At 41.1% G+C, this 25,276-nt stretch overlaps 1 protein-coding gene across 1 annotated transcript in view; it reads left to right on the forward strand.

Moving 5' to 3' along the window:
• LOC121874823 overlaps nucleotides 1-25,276 on the forward strand; it is a 217,745-nt gene that overhangs the window by 158,267 nt on the left and 34,202 nt on the right. Inside the window, exons 9-18 of the mRNA XM_042379108.1 lie at nucleotides 1,216-1,434; nucleotides 8,822-9,034; nucleotides 17,808-18,011; nucleotides 18,357-18,578; nucleotides 19,446-19,643; nucleotides 19,891-20,050; nucleotides 22,635-22,782; nucleotides 23,906-24,167; nucleotides 24,502-24,657; nucleotides 24,940-25,148. Of these exons, the coding sequence (XP_042235042.1) occupies nucleotides 1,216-1,434; nucleotides 8,822-9,034; nucleotides 17,808-18,011; nucleotides 18,357-18,578; nucleotides 19,446-19,643; nucleotides 19,891-20,050; nucleotides 22,635-22,782; nucleotides 23,906-24,167; nucleotides 24,502-24,657; nucleotides 24,940-25,148 (1,991 nt within the window). The remainder of the gene's footprint in view (nucleotides 1-1,215; nucleotides 1,435-8,821; nucleotides 9,035-17,807; nucleotides 18,012-18,356; nucleotides 18,579-19,445; nucleotides 19,644-19,890; nucleotides 20,051-22,634; nucleotides 22,783-23,905; nucleotides 24,168-24,501; nucleotides 24,658-24,939; nucleotides 25,149-25,276) is intronic.

Consider the following 25,276-nt stretch of genomic DNA (forward strand, 5'->3'; position numbering starts at 1 on the left):
TCCCCACCTTCCTTCCCCACCCTCCTCTCCCACCCCCCATCATCAGGCGGCAGTAGGGTGCTAAAAGTGTAGCGGAGGTCAGGCTGGATCATCTATCACAGCCAAATTATCCATGTCATTATTGGGAAAATGTTCTGGTCCGCCCAAACTCTCTCGGGTATTTGACCTTTTTTTGAAATATTACGTTGTTGGGTGGCCAGAGCTGTGATGTTCTCCTGTTTTTGTGTTGTGTGGGCGTGTTATGTGTGTGTTATGGGTGTGTGTTGTGTGTTTGAGGGAGGTGTTATGGGTGTGTGTTGTGTGTGTTATGGTCTTGTGTTGTGTGTGTGGTATTGTGTGTTATGTAAGATTGTGTGTGTTATTGTGTGTGTTATGGTCTGTGTTGTGTGTGTGTTATGGGTGTGTGTTGTGTGTGTGTTATGGTGTGTGTTGTGTGTGTGTGTTATGGGTGTGTGTTGTGTGTGTGTTATAGTCTGTGTGTGTTGTGTGTGTGTGTTATGGGTTGTGTATTTGTGTGTGTGTTGTAGGTGTGGTGTTGTGTGTGTGTTATGGGTGTGTGTTGTGTGTGTGGTATGGGTGTGTGTTGTGTGTGTGTTATGGGTGTGTGTTGTGTGTGTGTTATGGGTGTGTGTGCTGTGTGTGTGTTTATGGGTGTGTGTTGTGTGTGTGTTATGGGTGTGTGTTGTGTGTGTGTTATGGGTATTATTATTTGTGTGTGTGTTATGGGTGGCTGTGTTGTGTGTGTGTGTTATGGGTGTGTGTTGTGTGTGTGTGTTATGGGTGTGTGTGTTGTGTGTGTGTGTTATAGATTGTGTGTTGTGTGTGTTATGGGTGTGTGTTGTGTGTGTTATGGGTGTGTGTTGTGTGTGTGTGTTATGGGTGTGTGTGTTGTGTGTGTGTTATGGGTGTGTGTGTGTGTGTGTTATGGGTGTGTGTTGTGTGTGTTATGGGTGTGTTGTGTGCGTTTGAGGGAGTTGTGTTGTGTATTTGAGGAGGTAGGTGTGTGTGTGTGTGTGTGTGTGTGTGTGTGTGTGTGTGTGTGTGTGTGTGTGTGTGTGTGTGTGTGTGTGTGTGTGCGTGCGTTTGTGTGTGTGTTTTGAGCTGCCTCCAAACCTCCATCACAACCTCACTTCACTCCTCCCACACTTCAAAATATATTCCATAACTCCTCCGCCTTCAGACCCACACTGTAGCTCCAACCCGCCTCCCCTACAGGTCAGGACTACGGTGTGTGTTGCGCTGCTGTAGACGAACTTCAGAAGCCCGGCCAGTGTCCCATGGAGGGTGGGAGTTCTCTGGTGGGCGCAGGAGGAGAGGAGGAAGAGATGAGATGTGGTGCCTCTTGCCTTCACGATCTCCAGTGTCCCTCTACACAGAAGTGCTGCATCTCCGACATCTGTGGCCAACACTGTGTCCAGCCCGCCAACCTTACTGGTCAGTGCAACACTTTATGGCCTGTGTAACTCGCTCCAAAACAGTATCTTAACGATTTAGTGTGAGACAATATGACACAAATCATGAAGGATTTTGACAACCCTACCGAGACAACAGGAGTAGTGATGTTTATTTTGAAATTCATCGGACCCCTCTGCACAGATACTTTTTGGAGCGAGTTATACTATTTTACTAACCCAGTTGACGCAGCCTCAAAACATTCAGTTATTTTTTATTTGTTTACAGAAAAAGAAACGGGGTGTTTAGTCATGCTGAACGTGTAGTCATATATTTGATACATCCAACCAACTTTTTCCCTCAAATGGGTTATGTGTGTGATGAAGGATAACGATGTTTACTTTTTTTTGTTAGATATATCAGCTTATACCGGGAAACTCACACTATACATGTTGACATGAATATAACACAATATAACAGAGACCAACCGTGGAAAAAGTCGAACTGATCTTGTCTACCCACAACTATATGGCTGAGAGACGCTGTTTACAAGTCGTGTTAAACCGCCTTGAATAACTGTAAAATGAGTCACAACCTAATAGAATGTCTTACGGGCTGTTGTTGTTGTTGTTGACGATTGAGGAACACTCGGCGACCTCACGTGAAGCTTTAAGTCGTAGCTGAAGGTGAATCTGGGGTCTGGGGATATCTTTGTCTCGTGTACCGTTATGTAAAATACCTTATATTTTCGTTTCTGAATATTTAATCACATAATGTTTTGATATATGTGAACGTGGAGGTAGTGTTGTGTTGTAAAAATTTATCTTGTTGGTACAGTCACCCACTAAAGTCCTGTTGCCTCTCTTCGCCTCTCCTCCTGAACCACGAACCAAGAGATTCAGACTCGTGAATCCGAAGCATGTATGGACAGAATAATGCATCACTGTCTACTGCTTCAGGTTCACGAGACTGAAACTAGGGGTTCGTGGTTCAGGAAAGGCGACAGGACTTTAGTGGGTGACTGTACCTGTCGCTAGTTCCTGATGATTTTAACATTGTGATGAACATTCAGCAGAGGTGACCAAAGGGTAAATACATTTCACACAGCATATTGTGGCAAAAGTAAAAAAACAAAAGTTTTTCGGGTTTGGTAACGGCTGCCAAAGTAATTGTAAAATTGCAACTTCCCAATGAATGTCTGTGTTTGTTGCCGAAAAAATATAATGGTTTACCTTTAAACATTTTCTTTTTTACTGTAATTACAAAAAGTAATATTTTAGAGAACCCGACACAACACAAACAACCTGACACACACACACACATGGTGGAGCGTTTACTGTTATGTTCCTCTCCTGCTGACACCCGCCCCCCTCCCCCCCCACCCATAGTGAGGTACAGTGGGTGGTGAAAACTCCTCTGCCGTCTGAACAGCAGGAATATTACTCGTATTACTGATGGGTCTATACTCTATCAGATGTAAAACCTCCATCTAACGATCTACATAGAAATGAAAATCCGTTATATCGTGAGACCGTTAAATATCAAACCCCCAACTAACGGATTATATATAGAGAGAAAAGTCCGTTAAATGGAGTAGTTATGTTCAGTTTTCCTGGGTCACTCCTTGTTGACCCCCGCCCGTCTAGAAGAATGTGCTGCAGCGCCCTGGCCACGTGCCAACTGAAGATTTTCTTCTTTATCTTTGTAATTTTTCAAACTTTGTCGTTTCCAACTTGCAGTCACAGCATCACTACTCAAACTCAGGCGGTGTCAAGGGTTCAAGGACGGTCACAAGTTTAGAGAGAGAGAGAGATGATAATACCTTGTCGTCTGGGAGTACTGGTGGGTTGGCCTCAGTACTGGTGGGTTCAGCCTCCAGTACTGGTGGGTTGCCCTCCCAGTACTGGTGGGATTAGCCTCAGTACTGGTGGATTGGCCTCCAGTGCTGCTGGTGGGTTGGCCTCAGTACTGGTGGGTTGGCCTCAGTATTACTGGTGGGTTGGCCTCAGTACTGGTGGGTTGGCCTCCCAGTACTGGTGGGTTGGCCTCAGTACTGGTGGGTTGGCCTCCAGTGCTGGTGGGATAACCTCCCAGTACTGGTGGGTTGGCCTCGGTACTAGTGGGTTAGCCTCAGTACTGGTGGGTTGGCCTCGAGGTACTGGTGGGTTAGCCTCCAATGCTAGTGGGTTGGCCTCCCAGTGCTACAGGTGGGTTAACCTCAGTACTGGTGGGTTGGCCTCAGTGCTGGTAGGTTAGCCTCAGTACTGGTGGGTTGGCCTCAGTACTGGTGGGTTGGCCTCAGTACTGGTGGGTTGGCCTCAGTGCTGAGTGGGTTAGCCTCCAGTACTAGTGGGTTGGCCTCCCAGTACTGGTGGGTTGGCCTCCCAGTGCTGGTGGGTTGGCCTCAGTGCTAGTGGGTTGGCCTCCAGTACTGGTGGGTTGGCCTCAGTACTGGTGGGTTGGCCTCAGTACTGGTGGGTTAACCTCAGTACTGGTGGGTTGGCCTCGGTGCTGATGGGTTAACACCTCGAATGCTGGTGGGTTGGCCTCAGTACTAGTGGGTTGGCCTCAGTACTAGTGGGTTGGCCTCCAGTACTGGTGGGTTAACCTCGGTACTAGTGGGTTGGCCTCGAGTACTGAGTGGGTTGGCCTCGGTGCTGGTGGGTTGGCCTCAGTACTAGTGGGTTGGCCTCGGTACTGGTGGGTTGGCCCTCAATGCTGGTGGGTTGGCCTCAGTACTGGTGGGTTGACCTCCAATCACACACCTCAAACCTCCTTAGTGGGGGCCTCTGAGGCTCTCTAACCTTTCGTGCGTCTGGGTAAATATTTTCTTTTGTGTTAATGAGACGGATGTTTTCGCTCTACACCTGAGGACCATACCTGTAGTCATGACCTGAGGACCATACCTGTAGTCATCACCTGAGGACCATACCTGTAGTCATCACCTGAGGACCATATCTGTAGTCATGACCTGAGGACCATACCTGTAGTCATGACCTGAGGACCATACCTGTAGTCATTACCTGAGGACCATACCTGTAGTCATCACCTTTGGACCATACCTGTAGTCATCTGTACCTGGTCAGTCATCACCTGGGGACCCCTGAGTCATCACCTGGGGACCCTGTACATACCCAGCCATAACCTGATCCCATCACCTGAGGACCATGCCTGTAGTCATCACCTGGGACCATGCCTGTAGTCATCACCTGAGGACCATACCTGTAGTCATCACCTGGGGACCATACCTGTAGCATAACCTGTGTAGCTATAACCTGAGGACCATACCTGTAGTCATCACCTGAGGACCATACCTGTAGTCATCACCTGAGGACCATACCTGTAGTCATCACCTGAGGACCATACCTGTAGTCATCACCTGAGGACCATACCTGTAGTCATCACCTGAGGACCATACCTGTAGTCATCACCTGAGGACCATACCTGTAGTCATCACCTGAGGACCATACCTGTAGTCATCACTCTATTAATATATTTAACTAAACTATGAACACCTGCCTTCACCTGGGTGTCAAGGAATGCCAAATCCTTCCTCCATTAACAAGTAGATAATATTTTAAACTCCTGAGAATTTTTAAAAATAAAATGAGAGAGACTCATGACGCATTTAATCTTGGCTTTGAACAACTTAAATGCTCGTTACTCGCTCAACCCGCATATTAAAGTGAGATGTAGTATAACGCTTATGTTACTGCAGCACTTTATGGTAATGACCCTCGCCTCCAGCCTTACATAAGAGGATAATAATAATAAAAAAAATACTATAATCAAATGAATGCCCTTCCGTATTTTTGTATTTGAGAGTCGCCCGTATTATTAAACAACATCTTTCCTTGAAGAGGGTCGTCGTGTTTCAACCCGAGTTTTAAACTAAATAAGTCCTGAGGGACACCGCAGTACAGTACTTAACGGGGTGGTGTGGCGGTAAAATTAACTAATTCCAATATTATAAATTAATTTTATTGGAATATGTATATAATTTTGAACGGTAGATTACAAAAGGAATTCCTAACCAAAACATATGAATAACACACACAAAATTTTTCCTTAAATGCCAGTAAATTTGTCCTATTATTTTAACAATCTCTGAATAACAATAATATTTTCCAGTGAAGATTATTAAAACAAGTTACAATTCTACACCAAGAGATTTATTTTTTATTGTGGAGCTAAAAATTATACTTTTCGTAGCTTCCAAAACTGCATTCATCCTAGTTATGTTCATATAGTTTTAATGATGCATTATAAATACACTCAACTGTTCCTCTTGTCGAGGGAATCAATGAAAGATAAAAGTAGGATGAGTTTCTTTGGAGGTCCCGCTCAGGAACACAGGTGGGGCTAAAGTGGGGCCACCTGGGTGACGTATTCGGTAAACAAAGAGACCATACCAACGCCATCTGCCTCAGAGGCCCGTTACTAACGCGCACACCAAAAGCTAGAGTTTTCTTATCTTTCATATATGGTCTTTGCAATCGCTGCACGTCTCGATGAACAGACAGTTGAAAAATGGCGTTTGTGAGTGAAGGTTGTAAATTGGCTGACTGGCGTGTTATTCAACGTGCTTTGGAGAACGAAACTACAGCCGTTAACATCTTTGGAGATTACGGTGTTAGTGTTTCATCAGTGAAGTGTCCGAGATATGATTCCGGGTGTCAGTATTGTGTTGATCGCCGTACGTGGTACTGTGGTAAGATATGGACACTGACGAAGAGGGCCAGTGTGGATTATCTCCTGCATCTCTTATTTAAGGTAAGTTTCTTACACACAGGGGGTCAAGGGTGACTAGTAAGTTAGGTCAGGTATGTCTGGTTTCTTCGGTTAGGTTTTTTAATATCTCCATAACTACTTATTTCCGACGGCAACGAAGGTCATATTCGTATACAACACGATGAATTACACTATAAAAACTTCTTTTCAATACTAAGTTAGGTGATGGCAACTGCTAAATATGGTGGTAAATTTGCACTTGCACACCCCACTCTGTTAGAAAGTAAAAAATATATTTGTTTATTGTGTTTGTGTGTTTAGACCTAATATGACCTTCATTTCCGTCAGAAATTGACTGGGTTTTTTATCGATGTTTTTTTCGTGGGACGTTTTCCGAAAAAAATAATGGCTAAGCGAATAAAAAATACACCAAAAAACACAAGAAAAACAAAAACCAAACCTAACCTAACTGACTCTCACCATATGATGGAATCACTTATTTCTTACCTTATTGACCTGGTTCTTGTTCGTCGTTGGATTATGAGATTCTTACACAACGCCACATATGTTGGTCTTTGCGATATTTACATTGTCTTGCACTTAGGACACTTGTTAAATTTTTACAAGTGGACAATCGGTGACTTAAGGTTTTTAACACATGCAATAGATATATCTTCGCATTCTGAGTAACTTTCATTGGCTAATATGAGGAGTGACCGTTACTGGTACGGTAATTATGGGGGGGGGGGGGGGTGTTTTTAGACAGTTTTATACACTGATTACTTTGTTCAACTCCTCCGCCTTATCCCACGTCCCGAATAATTACCGAATATACTGTATATATAATTATTCTGAATCTGCAAAGGTTACGTGCCTCTCCTGACGCACTTTTTTTCCTACATACATTACTGTTAACACCAAGATGGATGCCAGACAGACCACGTTCAATATAACAAGTAGATTTCACGACATTTCTAGATTTATTGATTTAGAAAAAAAAATCACCTGTGTGTTGTTGACAGTAAGAAAAACCCGGTATAGTTGTGCTGACCAATCCATGAGTTGTGTTCTGTTGGGAAATTCTAACATTAATTCACCAATCTTCCCACGATTTACTATGGTCTTCAGTTTTCCTGCTGGTAAATTTAGTCCAATACCTTAGTTTTCCTGTCCTCGGTAGAATATCTTGGTTATGGACAGCAGAACAATTATGATGTTACATTGCGAAGTGAACACGTCTATTGAGGGAGGGAATGACTCGACTCCTTCAGTATATCAGTGGATGAGAGGGGGAGTGTTTAACCTTACCTGGTGTTGTCCTCTGACTTGACGCCTCAGCTACACTGGGGTGATCTGGGGGAGTTACAAGCTGAACCTGTAGATTGTAGACGTAGAAAGTTGATTCACCATCCATGAGTCTGTGTCCAGTGTTTGGAATATTAGATCACATGAAGATTAGCCTCCCTAGCTTATTTCACCTGATGGTTAAACACCTTATCTTCTCCACGTGGTGAGGTGGGGTTAGGACAGGTTAGGTATTATCTAACCCATCCTAACGTGACTTAAACTAACCTATCCTGCCCTAACATGACTTAACCCAACCCAACCTATACACTAATACAACATGAAACGCAATATTTTCACAAGTATTATACAGATTGTCTGATTGTGACACATTCTCTGTAACATTAAATTATATTGTTATTCCCTTATCATTGCTTTCTTGTTCGTCTTGTTTATCAAATGTTCTTATTCTCCCGTCTTCACAGAACTAATAAAAATGTCTTTACGTGTATTGTGGTTTAGCTGAATATATTTTGCATTTGACGATATTTTTCTGATTTTGATGTAGCAGTTTACATTAAGTCTCTATAATGAAACATCAATCTTCATCTTCATCTAATTTGTCTTCGTGTGCTTCACTTTTCTTCTTTTCTTATATTTTTCATAACTGTTTTCCCTTTGTTTTCCATATTCTTATATTTTTATTGGAATTATTTACTCTATTGCGTTTTTTGTTGTTTATTTTATCAGTAATTTCACTAACTTTGTTCCGTTTTTTTTTTTTTATTTATTCTTTTCTGGAATTTATTGACCTTTTTTTCTGAATTTATTGGCCTATTTTTTCCCCATTTATGCATTACAATTTGAACTATTTTCTTCTGTTTCGTTCATTATCACTAGTTTTATTATCATTCATACATTCTTTCTTGTTTTATTATTTTCTGTCACTTCTTCGTTTTTCACCTTTCTCTTCCTATCTCTCGCCATCATCATTACTTTCCTACCTCGCCTCTTTTATTCTTATTTGACGTTTACTTTGGCCTTCTATCTTTAACCTCACGTTTATCCACCCTCTTCCCCTTCCCCCCTTTATCACTGTCTCTGGCTCATTCTCATCCACTGTAAGTTCTATCTTCTATGGTGTTTCAACGTGTTATTCTTCGTTATTATGATTTCTCTATCCCCTCTTCTCCTCTTCTCTCTCAATTCTTTTGTGATTTTTTTTACTTTTCTCTTGCTCCTGCGTTTTGTTTTACTACTACTACTACAACTCCCCACACCTCTATCCCTCTCCCACTCACCCCAGCACTATACCACTCCTCTTCATCACTCCCACTCACCTTCATCACTTTCCCACTCACCTCCGTCACTCTCCACGCACCCCACTCATCCCACACTCCTTACTACCCCTCAGCATGTCTTCAGCAACGGATGATCGCCGAGTTACTACTGGTGACTGAACGTGAGGGCAAAGGCTACGTTCCTCAGTGCCGGGAGAAGGATGGTCTGTATATTCAGCGTCAGTGCTCTAGGAACGGCCTCATCTGTTGGTGCGTTGATCCCGAGGGCAACAAGCTTTCCCGCACACTGGGTGCCGCCCATGAGGTGCACTGCGACAAAATGGGAGGTGAGTGTTTGTTGCTGTTGTGTGTAGGGGTAAATATTCTCTTAATGGCGCCTCATACAGGACTCTGTAACTCTGGTGGAGGAGGAATGTAATGATGTTTGTTATAGTCTATAGTGTTTGTGTTACAGCCTATGTGTTTGTATGTTACAGCCTGTGTGTTTGTGTGTTACAGCCTGTGTGTTTGTGTGTTACATCCTATGTGCTTGTGTGTTAGTCTATGTGTTTGTTAAAGCCTGTGTGTGTGTGTGTGCGTTACAGCCTGTGTCTTTGTTGCAACCTGTATCTCACCTGTAGCAATGTGTCTCATTATCTATCACAGTCTGCATCTCTGTATGTTGTAGTCGAGAGCTTTATCAACGAAAAGCCTTTGGTTCCTCAAGTACGACAAGACACCAGTTATCTACGTGAGAGGGGAGTGTGTGTGTGAGAGAGGACCATCTTAAAGACCTACTCTATTAGGGAGTGTGATGGGAGGTAATGGTCTCCACCCATGAGGGCCATTGTGGCGCCTTGGTACGTGAGGATGATGGGGGGGGGAAGGTGGGTCTGGGAGAGTGATGGGGAGGTGGGTGTGGGAGAGTGATGAGGGGGGAGGGGGTGTGGGAGAGTGATGAGGGAGGGAGGGGTGTGGGAGGTGATAGGGTGGGGGTAGGTGAGAGATGGGGAGGGGGTGAGAAATAGTGATGGGAGAAGGCTTGATGATGTCAGAAGGAAGAGGAAAGTCTCGACATCAGAGGAGACTACAAGGGTGTGGAGGAAATAAAGGAATTCAATGGAGGAAGAGAATGTAACGAGAAAAAAAAAATAGAGGGGGAGAGTAAGGGAGGGAGATGATAAAAATGGAAGGAATTCGTGAATAAACACAAGAAGGAAGAGATAATTGGAGAAGGAACGACGGAGGTGGTGAGAGAGATGGAAATGAAAAGGAGGAAAAAGAGGTAGAGGAACGGGAAGAAGGGGTGGAGAAGAAACGGGAAGTAAGACATAGCTAATAATGGGAAATAAAGAACCATATAAGAAAAATTACCAGAGAGAGAGAGAGAGAGAGAGAGTAATTATCACTACAAATTAACCAAGAGAAACACCATGTTTACATTGTCTTGCTAACTATGGCGAGTGTTTCGAGTAACTTATATATCAACCACAGTATTATTATTATAGTGTTTCAAGATCTAATTTATGATGTTTCTTTAGATAATCGTTATATTAAGGTCATGTAGCCTCATCACAAAAATGAAATTAACTGCCCCGAATCGCTAGTAGGTTGATCAATAGTGTAATGATAAATGAAAATAAATAGATATAATGAGATAATAATGGTAAAAAAAACAAACATATTCAGACTCGATAATTTAGTATTTGATAAAACTTAAAGACCGAAAAATAGAAAACCAAGACAGAGAAAATGTGGAAGAGGCAATACAGTTTACAGGCATTTCCCAGAGCAAGTTTGTCGAAGCGCTCACAGAACTTCCTCTTATTTGACAATGTAAACAGACGATTATAACCCCCGTGACATCGAGGCGCGCCATCATTTGCGTCTATAAACTTCATTTTAATGTGAATAAAGTATTGGATTTTTTTTTATACAGTCAGTTGTTTTAGATTGTGTTAAATTAATCTTATTCATACCTAAGGAGTTTGAGTTCAAATTATACATACGATTAGGTGTTATTAAATACGCTCCAGACAACAAAGTTTATAATAAAGTTTAATTGATATTTAATTTCAGGATATTGCCCAACAAAGATATGAAAGAGCGCGTGTTTAATATTGACAGTGGTAAGTCTTAATGGCGCTCACAGATGACTCTCGCTTATTCCCTACCATACCTAGTTGTACGAGTCTCTTGTATTTATGACTCAATAAACGTCATCGTATATTCTTATATTATTTGTATTGGCCAATAATATCGTATAGACAGAGGCAAGAGTGTACTCGGTGTACAACAATAACTTACTCAACGTACGACTGTATTACCACCCGAGTTTCGACAGTCTAGGCTTCAGAGTTTAGGCAATATCGCATGCGGTGTTTTGTTAATATCGTATGAACTTGAGATACGCCAATAGCCTTATCCTCCGCCGGGGTACAAAATTTCGAGAACGAGATGGAGCAATATTGTTACCAACTTGCAAAAATGTATTGTAGCCAAACTGAATCTTCATACACTCAGAGATCAAGAATATGTTGTCTTGTTCGCCGCTAATGGTGAAGACATATTGCAAGGCGAGACTGTATATACAAAGAAAGTGTGAATCAGTAGACGACAGACTGAATCAAGTAGGCAGTGTGAATCAGAGGAAAACAGACTACAACAGACGGAGATACAGACTACAACAGATACAGACTACAACACATGCAGACTACAACAGACAGACACAGATTATAACAGCCAGAGATACAGACTACAACATAAATACAGATACAGACTACAACAGACAAAGATTCAATTACACAGACAACCTTAACTGGGCAAGAACAATTAATCGTATCGTGGAGAACCAGGAATAAATCCACCGCATCATTAATTTACCTGCCTCCCCACCCCTACCCTACCCCCCTCACCTACTCTCCCACTCCACTCCTCCCCTCTCATCTCAACCCCTCCCATATCCTCCCCCACCCCTTCCCCTACCCCCACCCCTTCCCCTCCTCTCCTTGTCCAACTAACAGGAATCACAGGGGAGGCCAGCTGGCAGGGGTCTCATGTATGTATGTATGTATGTATGCATGTATGTATGTATGCATGCATGTATGATGGGAATATTGAGGTATTGTTGAATATTATTTAAACTTTATAAAGGAGAGAGTGAAGTATATTTTAATCAAGAGTTGGAAGGGAAGTAAGAATAATACACGGTGTGTGATATTGCCAATTGGATTTTATATTTTCGTGGCTGAGGTAGAAAGAGTGACAGAAGGGTAATAGAGTGACAGAAGGGCAATAAGAGTGACAGAAGGGCAATAAGAGTGACAGAAGGGCAATAAGAGTGACAGAAGGGAAGTAAGAGTGATAGAGGAGTGATAATAATGACAGAAGGGCAATAAGAGTGACAGAAGGGCAATAAGAGTGACAGAAGGGCAATAAGAGTGACAGAAGGGCAATAAGGGTGACAGAAGGGCAATAAGAGTGACAGAAGGGAAGTAAGAGTGATAGAGGAGTGATAATAATGACAGAAGGGCAATAAGAGTGACAGAAGGGAAGTAAGAGTGACAGAAGGGTGATAATAATGACAGAAGGGCAATAAGAGTGACAGAAGGGCAATAAGAGTGACAGAAGGGCAATAAGAGTGACAGAAGGGCAATAAGGGTGACAGAAGGGCAATAAGAGTGACAGAAGGGAAGTAAGAGTGATAGAGGAGTGATAATAATGACAGAAGGGCAATAAGAGTGACAGAAGGGAAGTAAGAGTGACAGAAGGGAAGTAACAGTGACAGATCTGATTTGACAGTATAGGGGAGATGCAAATGACTCGACTCAGATGGCGTAATTCAGAAGAAAATTTGCAAGTAGTGATGAAGGAGGTGGGGAAGAGACGGACGGATGGATGGGTGAATAAATAGAAGGCGATAATTAACAGTGAATAGAAACGTTTTAAGTCAAGTGATGAAGCTAAATAGAGAAAGGATACAAGGGAGAAAATGAATGTTAACTTAAACTTGATTATTGGAAATGAGGTGGTTTAGCAAGGTAGATGAGGGTGGTTAATAATACGGTGTTAAATGATTTAGAAAGAGCAGCAAAGGAAATGATGATGTTTATTATGCTGGTGTAAAAAAATGGACGAAGGAGAACAAAAATTGGAAAAGTAGGTTAGGAAAAAAGATTGGATGTAAGTACTAATGTAATCTGTGGCGTGGGAGGGGGTGGGGGCTAATCTTCAGGTGGTCCAAGAGATTATTTATTAATCGTCCCAAACAGATAACAATATCTAAAGTGGAAATATTCGCTCTGTTATGTAAGTAAACAATGAGACAATACTGTCCTGAAGTTGTCCTTAGCATTTAACATTGACCAAGTAGAATGACAATATACTCGAACAGACACATGATAAGTAATCCTAATAATAAAAAAAACTTATATATTTAAAAGAAAATGGTATTTTTATATCATACTTTACTACTTGACAAAATATATAAACACACAAAACACAAATGCGTTGCTTTTGATCCCGCCACCGCCATTGTAACACACAACCTCGCAGATGGCAGCACTCGGCACATACCACTCACCCGCTTACCCTTCTTAGCAACCTCTCGACCCTCCCTTAATCAGCTCAATTTTCTTTTACAGTATCAATGTCACTTTAGGTAATAACCCAAAAGTGATAGAATTATAATTATGATAATAATTATTGGTGTTATAGTCCTGCCACGGTGTAGAAAATATCTGTTTACTCGTGGAGAAACTCGTCCTCTCCACAAGTTTATATGGTGGCCGGTAATAAAGTCACAGGAAAAAAAGTCAGAAAAAAAGTCACAATTTTGGCTAGGAAAAAAAGTCACAGGAAAAAAAGTCACAATTAATTTATGGTGGCCGGTAATAAAGGTTAGGTTAGGTTAGGTTAGGTTAGGTTAGGTTACTGAAACTGATTGACATTAACCTTAAAAAATGTGAGAATTCGATAGTTAACTTTTCTTTTTTTCCTGTGATTTTTTTTCTGTGGCTTTTTTATCTGACTTTTTAACCTGGATTCGTTTATATATATATATATATATATATATATATATATATATATATATATATATATATATATATATATATATATATATATATATATATATATATATATATATATATATATATATATATATATATAAAATGGGGGTATGGAGTTGCCATTACGACTTAATCTCGCTCTCTCTCTCTGTATATCGTCACGGCGGACCTGACATTCACATTACCAATTCCAACCATAGTTTTAAATGCCATTTTAGTGGATTTTGGACGAGCTAGAAAAATTGTGTTTACAAATGGACTGACTGCCAGTGTAGTGAGCGGGGCGGATCACTCAACGCCCGTTTTTATTGCCGTTTTTAGTAGGTCATTCCTGTTTTAACGGGAATTTCCACCGTTGTAAAGGTTTAAAAGAATTTTTTTTAATGGAGAGTAGTTGTTGTTGTTGTTTTTTGAGGGCGGGGGGTTATGTTCTCGTTACTGATTCGTGTTGGTAGCGCAGGAGGTGAGCATTGTTGTGGCCGTGTTACTGACAAAGCTCTCTCTCTCTCTGGGCGTTTTTTCCCCTCCCCCCTTCTTTCTTTCCTTCTGTGGTGTACGTGTAAAATTCTACCTATTCCCCCTCACCTATTCTTCCCTTTCCCCACCCAATGCAAAAGGGAATGTTTTCTTCCTCCACCCCTCCATTTACCTCACCTCCCGTTGTGAGGGGGAGAGGGAAGAGCCTGTGGTATCTTCTTTTTTTCCACTGTCAGGGAGATTAATGGTTTCTCCCTTTTCTTCTTCTGTGAAAGGGACGTGTTCTCTCTCTCTCTCTCTCTCTCTCTCTCTCTCTCTCTCTCTTGTAAGGGAGAGATATAATGTTGCTCTCTCTCTCCTTTCTGTTATGAGGAGAAAGACAAGTCCCTCTCCCCTTCTCCTCTCCTACTTCCCGTCCTCCCCAACTCTCTCCCTAGCCCCTAACTCTCCCTCCCCTAGCTCTTCCCTCCCTCTCCCCTCTCCCGCTCTCTCCTACTTCCCTCTCCCTCCCCTCACCCTCCATGCCCCCTTCTCCTATATATATAGAGTATAATGTGGTTGATGGTATTATTGGCGCCAGCTCCATTAGTAATATGGCGCTGCCTGTTGATTCTCTCAGCTATTGTTTTAAGGCTTCTTTTAGTGCTGACGTCATTAAAAGTTTGGTAATGGACTTTTTATGTTAGTATTTGTAGAGAGCATTAGAGTTTTGAGGTTAATATTAGTGTTAGTTTGTGAGTGTGTTAACCTTGGCTTCATTGTGTTGTGTTGATGTTGGTAACTCTGTGTTGCGCTAATGTTGGCATCACTGTGTTTGTGTTAATGTTGGCATCACTGTGTTGTGTTAATGTTGGCATCACTGTGTTTGTGTTAATGTTGGCATCACTGTGTTTGTGTTAATGTTGGCATCACTGTGTTTGTGTTAATGTTGGCATCACTGTGTTTGTGTTAATGTTGGCATCACTGTGTTGTGTTAATGTTGGCAATCAATTGTGTTGTGTTAATGTTGGTAACTCTGTTTGGTGTTATCATCTCTGTGTTTGTGTTAATGTGGCATCACTGTGTTGTGTTAATGTTGGCATCACTTTGTGTTATGTTGGCATCACTGTGTTTGGTTAATGTTGGCATCACTGTGTTGTGTTAATGTTACATACTGTGTTGTGTTAATGTTGGCATCACTCTGTGTTGTAATGTTGGCATCACTGTGTTTGTGTTAATGTTGGCATCACTGTGTTGTGTTAATGTTGGCATCACTGTGTTGTGTTAATGTTGGCATCACTGTGTTTGTGTTAATGTTGGCATCACTGTGTTTGTGTTAATGTTGGCATCACTGTGTTTGTGTTAATGTTGGCATCACTGTGTTGTGTTAATGTTGGCATCACTGTGTCGCATAATGTGGCATCACTGTGTTTGTTAATGTGGCATCACCGTGTTGTGTTAATGTTGTGTAATGCTTGGCACTGTGTTGTGCTTGTGTTTGTGTTATGCTTGTGCACACTGTGTTTGTGTTGTGTTAATGTTGGCATCACTGTGTTTGTGTTAATGTTGGCATCACTGTGTTGTGTTAATGTTGGCATCACTGTGTTGTGTTAATGTTGGCATCACTGTGTTGTGTTAATGTTGGCATCACTGTGTTGTGTTAATGTTGGCATCACTGTGTTGTGTTAATGTTTGTTTAATGTTCTATGTTAATGTTAATATTAGGATGTACTGTATGTTAGTTACTATGTTTACTCGTGTTTGTGTTGCCTCTGTGACCTTTCGATAGTTGGGGGAGAAGGAAGATGGGAAGAGACGAGGTAGGGAATAAAGAAGAGAAGGGGGTAGAAAGAGAAGAAGGGGGAGGGAGGAAAAGAAGAGAAAAGGAGGGAGGGAGCAAGGAAAAACGAAGCAAAGAAGAGAAAGAGGGGTGAAGAAGGGAGGAGGAAGGGGAAGAATAAGAAATTAAAAATAGAGAAGGAATAAGGAAACACACTGGAAGAGAGAGAGGGAGAGAATAGATAACTTTGCAGATTAAAACGAAAATGGAAGAGAAAAATAGGAAAAGGGGTGGGTAAGATAAAAGGTGATAGCGTATTTGAAGAAAGAAAGCGAGGAGAGAAGGAAGAAGAGAGTGATAATGAGAAATAGGAAAAATAAATAAATTGAATAAGGAAAATAAGTAAAAATAAATAATAGGAAAATGTGAATAAGCCAAAGAAGATGGCGAGAAAATAAAATAAAATAAAATAATAAAGCGTAACTTAGGTTGAAAAAAAATAAACGGCAGCTAGAAATCAAAATAGGTTATCCCATGGTCTCGTAAAATCAACAACAACGAACTTTCAATTGATGCACATTTATTAATCCAAACATTTCAACCTTCTGTTATTTGTCTATCATTTTGACACATGAGAGGAAGGGTAGCATCAGGCGTTACAGTGACACCTGGATCTTTACTCAGGTGAAAAATCAAACAGTATTTATGTACATAATTTCAGTTGGACCGGGCCACTTTTCAGCTCCCAGTTAGCTCGGATTTTCCAACGCGTTTCAACTGCTTTTGTTAGTCAAGTCATTCGAGAAATCTTTTATCATCCAGTATTTTCTCCTTTTATGTTTCTACTGTTTTTAATTTACTGTAATTATTTGTATCGCCTTTGGTTGATGTATAATATATTTATGTAGTTGTTAAATATATCCATTGATTATTGTTTTTCCCTTTCTCTTTCTCTGGATTTTATTGGGATTATTATTTTTCGGGTTTTTCATAATTCCTCTTTTGAGTAATCTTATGTAATCCAGATTTTGTCAGATTTTTTCCTGCAAGCGTTTCATTTTTTCTAATAGTTTTATCCGAGTTTTTTGTTTCCAAAGTTCAGCTTTTACAGTGCCCTTATACATCCTCTTTTTTGTTTATTTATGAATTTACAAGAAACGAATATACTGATACTATTAGTAGTAGTGGTAGTAATTTTATTTATTTTTAATTGACTTTTTAATATTTTACGCCATTTAATGTTTTTGGGATTGTCACGTTGGAGGATAATTAAGCTGTCATACATCATTTAATATTAATTATTGGGACATGACATACTTTAATGAACTGTCTGTGATGTCTGGGAAGAGCTGCAGTGTTTAGTGTTTAGATGCCAGCCAACTTATAAACTGTTTTATGTACACAGTTGTAATATGTTTCGTTGATCAGCAGTTTATGATAGTCAGTGTCTTAGTCAGTACACTATGGCAGTTAAATATTTATACACCTGAGTTCTGGCTGTCAAAAATTTGCCAAGCATAAAACAGTTAAGCATTTATTCATTATGTTCATTATCTTATGGCAGCCATTTATTTGTTAAGTACTTATGGCACTCATATTTGGTCATTATCTTATGACAGGCATGCATACAGTATGTTCAGTACTTATGACAGTCAAATATTTGTTCATTATCTGATGACAATTTTGAATATGTTTAATACTTATGACAGTTATAGATTTGTTCATTATCTTACGACAGTCAAATAGCATAACATTTTAACTTCTGATCCTGTCACTGGTTTTAAACAAACTTTCACTCACTCATGTTGTTGACAGCGGTGGCAGAGGCTCGACGCTCTTGCCAGGGGGAGGTGCTGTGTTCCTCTACCTGTGAGTATGGTTACAAGGTGGGTGGTGACGGCTGCCCCACCTGTGACTGTGACGACCCCTGCGAAGAGCTCACCTGCTCTGAGAACTCGACCTGTGTCATGCGTACCAACCCTGGCTGTGAGGGCGACTCCTGCTCTGCCACCCCCATGTGTCAGTACTGCACTACACCACCATAATTTTTCCTACAATTTATCCTGAAACTAATTATCCTGATGTGTTATAACACAGTTGGTTGGCGGAATTTGGGTACCATTAAGGAACTCTTGTGATATGCAGCTACAGTACAGCAAGTACAATACATGCCCATATTAGTCGGGGTTATATTATAATTTGCAATATTGTAGATTCTTGTGGCTTTTTACGGTTTACGAGAATTTTAATCCTCTTTACCCATTCAGTGGAGTATTAATGTCCTCTACAGATATCATACCTTGTTAGCTGTTGTTTAGCTCTCATATGTTGTTGGACTCACACCTTCGTCCCCTCCCCCAACAGGTTTATCCAACGATTCTGACGAGCTGGTTCACCCGTCCACCACCACTACCACACAGTCACCCCCACCTTCCCCTGCTTGCCCCAATGGCCTAACTCCCTTGTCAGTAGGTGGGGTGGTGGCTCAGTGTGACGATCGCGCCCCGTGTCCGTCTGATCATATGTGCACTCCTCCACCCTCACCCCATGCCCGCCCCGCCTGCTGCCCCGTCGTCACTATTATAGGTAAGTGAGGCTGTTCCGTTTTACTTGAGTATTTGTCACCATGATGCACCTGTAATATGAGACAGATGACGACTGTGAATATCTGTAACTCGTAGATCGAAGTTCAGTCTAGTAATTCTTCCATAAACCAAGAGTGTTGATTACGTCCCAGCATATCATGGGTATGAGTGTAATTCTTCAAGAACTGTGCCTTGGTTAGATAAATATAAAACTTAAGATTTTGTTATTATTATTGTGATGGAACTAAAATAATATATGAGTATGCTATCCTCACCCACGTTATTTCAGTGTACAACAGCTCACATATAATGTTGTATACCTGTAGGTTTTATTTGTGCATGTTTCCCTTGGGTGATCACCTGAAAATTAGCCCCCCCCCCCCCCCCCCGTTTTATTTTGCTAAATGATTATAAACACCCTAATCCTACCACAAAGGGTTAGGTGAGAAAATGGTCTTGTTTATGTTTGAAATTATCATTAAACACAAACAACCACCTTGTATGTAATTATGTCTTCTACTATAAATTGACTATACAGTAATTGTTTACATTATGTTACGTTAGGTTTGCATTAGTGTGTTTAATCATCAGGTGTAGTGTTATTAAGCTGTAATGTCTTCTGTATACAGTACTTGCAGCATCCCCGTAAAGTTGAACATGGGCGAAACTGTAATCAAGGTGGTGAAAGTCATACATGTGAGCAAAGCCATACAGCCTTAATTCATTTACCTCTTGTTGAATGTTTCTTTTCCTGTATGATGTCTGGCTGAGTATTTTATTTTAATCACCAGCAAAGTTCTCACGATCTACAACATATATAAGGATGGAAATGATTGATTATTATTTTTTTTTTTTTTACCTCCTGCAGAAGCGACCAAGCCTGGCCAGTGTCCCTTCGTGCGATCGGTCAGTGACGAGTTATGTGAGGGTCCTCGTTGTGCTGCCGACTCTGAGTGTGGCCATGACCTCAAGTGCTGTGTGGTGCCTAGCTGTGGGCCCTCCTGCGTGCCCCCACAACCACCCCAAAACCTCTCCCTCGATCATGGCCTTCTTCAGGGACCTACGAGTGAGTTGGGGTATTTTTTTCACACTTTGCACTCTATTGATTTTTTGGTTTTCTATACTATTTTTTTTTTGGGGGGGGGGGACGATTAAGAAAACATGTTAGGTTAATTTCAAGGAGAAGTATCCTTAATTTAGAAAGTGAGAGAATGATGATATATCTTACAAGAAACCTTTGTCCTGTTTCACTATTCAGCACATAAGAATAACAACATTTAACCCTCCTGACCATACCTGACCTGTTACCGCAGTGTGTGAGTACTTACGTGACCTGGTGGAGCTGGAGGGTGTGACTCTTGCTGTACCCACACCAACTTGTGATGAAAACGGCGCTTACGAGCAGGTCCAGTGCAACGACCTGGGACAGTGTTGGTGTGTCGACGACTTCGGTACCCAGATCCCCGGCACAAAGTGAGTAGTGTTGTTGACGGTGGTAATGTTATCGGCTCACTGTTGACGGTGGTAATGTTAGTGACTCACTGTTGACGGTGGTAATGTTAGTGACTCACTGTTGACGGTGGTAATGTTAGTGACTCACTGTTGACGGTGGTAATGTTAGTGACTCACTGTTGACGGTGGTAATGTTAGTGACTCACTGTTGACGGTGGTAATGTTAGTGACTCACTGTTGACGGTGGTAATGTTAGTGACTCACTGTTGATAGTGGTAATGTTAGTGACTCACTGTTGACGGTGGTAATGTTAGTGACTCACTGTTGATAGTGGTAATGTTAGTGACTCACTGTTGATAGTGGTAATGTTAGTCAGTGTTGACGGTGGTAATGTTAGTGACTCACTGTTGACGGTGGTAATGTTAGTGACTCACTGTTGATAGTGGTAATGTTAGTGACTCACTGTTGACGGTGGTAATGTTAGTGACTCACTGTTGATAGTGGTAATGTTAGTGACTCACTGTTGATAGTGGTAATGTTAGTGACTCACTGTTGATAGTGGTAATGTTATTGACTCACTGTTGACGGTGGTAATGTTAGTGACTCACTGTTAATAGTGGTAATGATAGCAACTCACTGTTGATAGTGGTAATGTTAGTGACTCACTGTTGATAGTGGTAATGTTAGTGACTCACTGTTGATAGTGGTAATGTTAGTGACTCACTGTTGACGGTGGTAATGTTTGTGACTCACTGTTGATAGTGGTAATGTTAGCAACTCACTGTTGATAGTGGTAATGTTAGCGGCTCAGTGTTGACGGTGGTAATGTTAGCGTCTCAGTGTTGACGGTGGTAATGTTAGCGGCTCAGTGTTGACGGTGGTAATGTTAGTAACTCACTGTTGATAGAGTTAGTGACTGTTGATAGTGGTAATGTTAGCGGCTCAGTGTTGACGGTGGTAATGTTAGCGGCTCAGTGTTGACGGTGGTAATGTTAGTGAATCACTGTTGTTAGTGACTCACTGTTGATAGTGGTAATGTTAGTGACTCACTGTTGATAGTGGTAATGTTAGTGACTCACTGTTGACGGTGGTAATGTTAGTGACTCACTGTTGATAGTGGTAATGTTAGCGGCTCAGTGTTGACGGTGGTAATGTTAGTGACTCACTGTTGACGGTGGTAATGTTAGTGACTCACTGTTGATAGTGGTAATGTTAGCGGCTCAGTGTTGACGGTGGTAATGTTAGTGACTCACTGTTGATAGTGGTAATGTTAGTGACTCACTGTTGATAGTGGTAATGTTAGTGACTCACTGTTGACGGTGGTAATGTTAGTGACTCACTGTTGGCGGTGTATCATAAAGTGTCGTGACAGCACCGAGTGTGAGCTCTTTCATGACCAGACTTAGCGGGTTCAGGTACATTCAGTTGCTGGTGCCTGCCCAGTACTTGCCAACAGTGCGTAACAGAGACGCGACCAATCGGCTAACGAGCCGATCAGTGGTGAAGAGGATAAAAGTAAAGTAAGTATAATGTTAGTGGCTCACTGTTGGTGGTGCTGCTGAGGAACTACAGACATATGGCCAGAGTTTTAATCAACTTTTTCCGTTGAGGGGGGTCGTTTTGTCAACAACTATGGTTTTAAACGTGAAGGACCCCGCACTGCAGCGCACGACGGAAAGTGGGCGGTGGAAAATCGAATTAATAATAATAGAATTTGTAGATGTGGCTAAGACTTGATCTTCAATACCCTTTTCATAACTGTTGTCTTTGTTTTATTGGATATGTATACTAAATATGATTAATGAACAAAGAAAGACATAATGGTAATTTTATATATATATTTTTTTTACATTCATGTTTTTACTTTTTACGTCTGGAAAATATAAACTTTTTCTTTGCCAATTAATGGTATTACAAACTCCCATGTTGATGATCGTCCGTGTACAGTCTTGAAATTGGTGCCAGCGTTAGTAAACGAACACACCTCTGGCATACCAACCTCATGAGTAAGACGACTCATAATGCATCACTGAAGGTGGACAGGCTTATCAACTCTGCCCTCAACAGTCCCGCACGGAGTGGAAGAGGTTTAAGCAATAAAAAATACCGTTTGAAGGAACGTCTCCTACCTACGGGTTCTTCGTGGAAAAGGGGAGGAGGATGATTAAAACTTCGGGCAATAATGACTTAAAACTTTGGGAGATCTGCACAACAACATCATCTGTCGCTGTACTGTACTGTACTGGCTCCAAAAAGAATTATTACAATTTTGTGTGAGACAATATGACATAATGGACGAAGGATTTTGATACCCTACAGGAGTCAGTGTTCATTTTGAAATTCATCAGATCCCTCCGTAAAGATACTTTTAGGATTAAGTGTACATACTTCACCAATTTTAGACGTGCATGGTGATTTGACTGAATAAATGTCCATATGTCTATCTACCTGCTGTGTTGTTGAGAAAGAAAACATGAAGTTATTTCCATTTGGCTCTGTGTAATTCAATAATTTTCCTCATGGCATATTGAACTTGAGACGTGAAAAATATACGAAGGACTCATATTGTTTCTTGTTATCTTTAATATGGTATAATTATTCTCAGGGCATCGTCTCGGGAGTTAGTGGTGTGTGAACGTGTTCGTGCAGCTCTGACCTGTGGTGAGATGCTGTGCCGCCTTGGCTGTGACTACGGCTTCGTGCTGGATCCAGATACAGCCTGTCCTCTCTGTCAGTGTCGCGATCCTTGCCAGGTAAACCGTACATGATTTATTGTATATTTTATTTATATATGTTAAGGTTTTTTTTTTTTTTTCAAAATTGGTTATTTTGCAAAATGACCAGCAAACATGTTGGTAATTTTGTAAAATAATTTGTAAACAGGCCACCTAACCTAACCTTATGGTTGAATAAGGTTAAGTTAATATAGGATAGGTTAAATTAGGATAGGTTAGGAGAAGTTAGGTTAGAGAGCGCTGTGACAGTACTGAGTGTGACCTCATTCAAGGCAGACTTGACCAACACTGGAGCTGTTTCCGATATATTCAGGAGCCAGTCACTGACCCACATTGGGGCCTGGGGGGCGAAAATGTAATAATAATAATATTAATAATAATAATAATAATAATAATAAATAATAGTCATAATAATTCATAATAAATAAAATTTATGATAAAACAAACAAAAATAAAATATTAAAATAATGATGATAATGATACAGTAACTGTAATAATAATAATAATAATAATAATAAAGAACTATAAATACAAAAATGAAAAAAAGATCAAAAGTGAAAAACGATATATGTATGTTGTGTTGTCAATGGTAAGAGAAACAATTGAGACCCTGCAATTGCGTGTAAATGAAGCAGAAAGTCAGATCAGCAACCTGGGACTTGGTCACAATTTTCGTGATGCCATGTGGCAGCAGGGTACCATTAGACAACACATTATGCTTCCAATATCTTCCCAGGCGGTAGTACCTCCCTGTTTGGTAGCTGCCTACTACTTACTGCTTGCCCAGTATCTGCCAACAGTGTTTATCAGAGATGTGACCAACCACCCATGCGGCTAACAAGCCGATCAGTGACAATGAGGATTAAAGTGAAAGTTAACCAGAAACAACTACAGTATCTGCTCTGTCCCTGTTGCACCACACGTGTACACGATGACCTTCCCCAACAATCACTGGGTAGTATATACATCACCTTGGGCAGCTCGCTCGCATTACTGCTTCTTGGTTGTCCACTGTCCTCTCATCTCTAGTGTGTCTCTCACCTCGTTCTTCCGTTTCCCTCCTAATCTTCCCGTATCCCTCCTATTATCTACCTCTTAATAATACTGTATTTTAGAGAATAACTCAAACTTGGCTTAACAGGATGTGGAATGTGCTACCAGCCACATTTGCCAGATGGTGGATATCCCGTGTGTGGATGGTGTTTGCCCAGCCATCCCACAGTGTGTGCCCGTGTTGGAGGCCTCCGCAGTGCCCACTTGCCCCATTGGGGACCCATACACTCTGCCAGAGACTAATGCCACACTGGCCTGCAGTCCCCGGGCCCGTGCCCTTGAGTGCCCTCAGGGCTACTCTTGCTTTGCTGATGACAACACTGTTGAGGGTGTCTGTTGCCCCAGTCCAGGTATGTTCTGTGAAGCTCTGTTCTCTTGTTTTGTTTAACATAATGTATGAACTTCAAATAGTGAATTTATATCCTGGAAGTTTGAGTCCAGAAAAATTTATCCAGAGACATTAAAAATAGAATTATACTGCATTAAGTTAGTGAGTCTTGGCATTAAGGGAGATGAACTTAGCAAATGGTTGACATATTAAGACTGTTGTATGAAGGTTGGATGTTTAATAAATCTATTTCAGTTTTGGTTAACAGAAGATGTATTAAACATAATGTACTAAAACTATAAGAAAAATCACTACAGGTCATTGGTGAAGTACTGTATCATCAACTCTCTCTTTAGGTAACAGCAAGAAAACTGGTCAGTGTCCCTTCCTTGTGCCAGTCTTGAGTGGTAACTGTGACCTGGAGTGTTCTGATGACTCCCACTGCCTCGGTGATGCCAAGTGTTGTAGCAATGGCTGTGGTACTCAGTGTCTCCAGCCCATCATCATGACAGGTCAGTGAAGGAGAAGATTTTTGTATCATCACAGCAGATACTTTTAATTGACTTTATTACTTCATCTTAAGTTGTGTTTCTTCATAATGTGTATTATTTTCAACAAGAAGTCGATGAGTGATTGATTTCTTTAAAATTTATTCTCACATAGTTGTTTCCCTATTTTTTCCAAACCATCTTATACTTTCTTTTCATTAAAACTCTCATCTATCACTGAACATTCTGTTATTTTTTTTGTTTTACTGTAGTATCTTCCTGAAAACTATTCCTCTCCACTTCTAGCTTGTGAACACCAGAGAACCCTGCTAGAACACCGTGCTCGTGAGGCTGGAATTCCTGCTGGACGTGTCTACTTACCTCAGTGTGATGAGGCGGGAGCCTTCCTGCCCACACAGTGTCACCCAGCAACTCTCACCTGTTGGTGCGTCGACACACAGGGACAAGAAGTGCCAGGCACCAGGGTTAGCCAACCGGCACACCCCAATTGCCAGGTTAGTTGAAGTTTGAAATATGAAAATAAAATGTTTTGGATTACAAATATGTTACTAATGTTTGTAAGGTTTGAGCTGTTAATATAGGGACTTCCTCAGTGACCTAAATATTTTTATTTAGATTATTG

Source organism: Homarus americanus, unplaced genomic scaffold, assembly GCF_018991925.1.
Source record: "Homarus americanus isolate GMGI-L3 unplaced genomic scaffold, GMGI_Hamer_2.0 scaffold56009, whole genome shotgun sequence".
Classification (NCBI taxonomy): Eukaryota; Metazoa; Arthropoda; class Malacostraca; order Decapoda; family Nephropidae; genus Homarus; species Homarus americanus.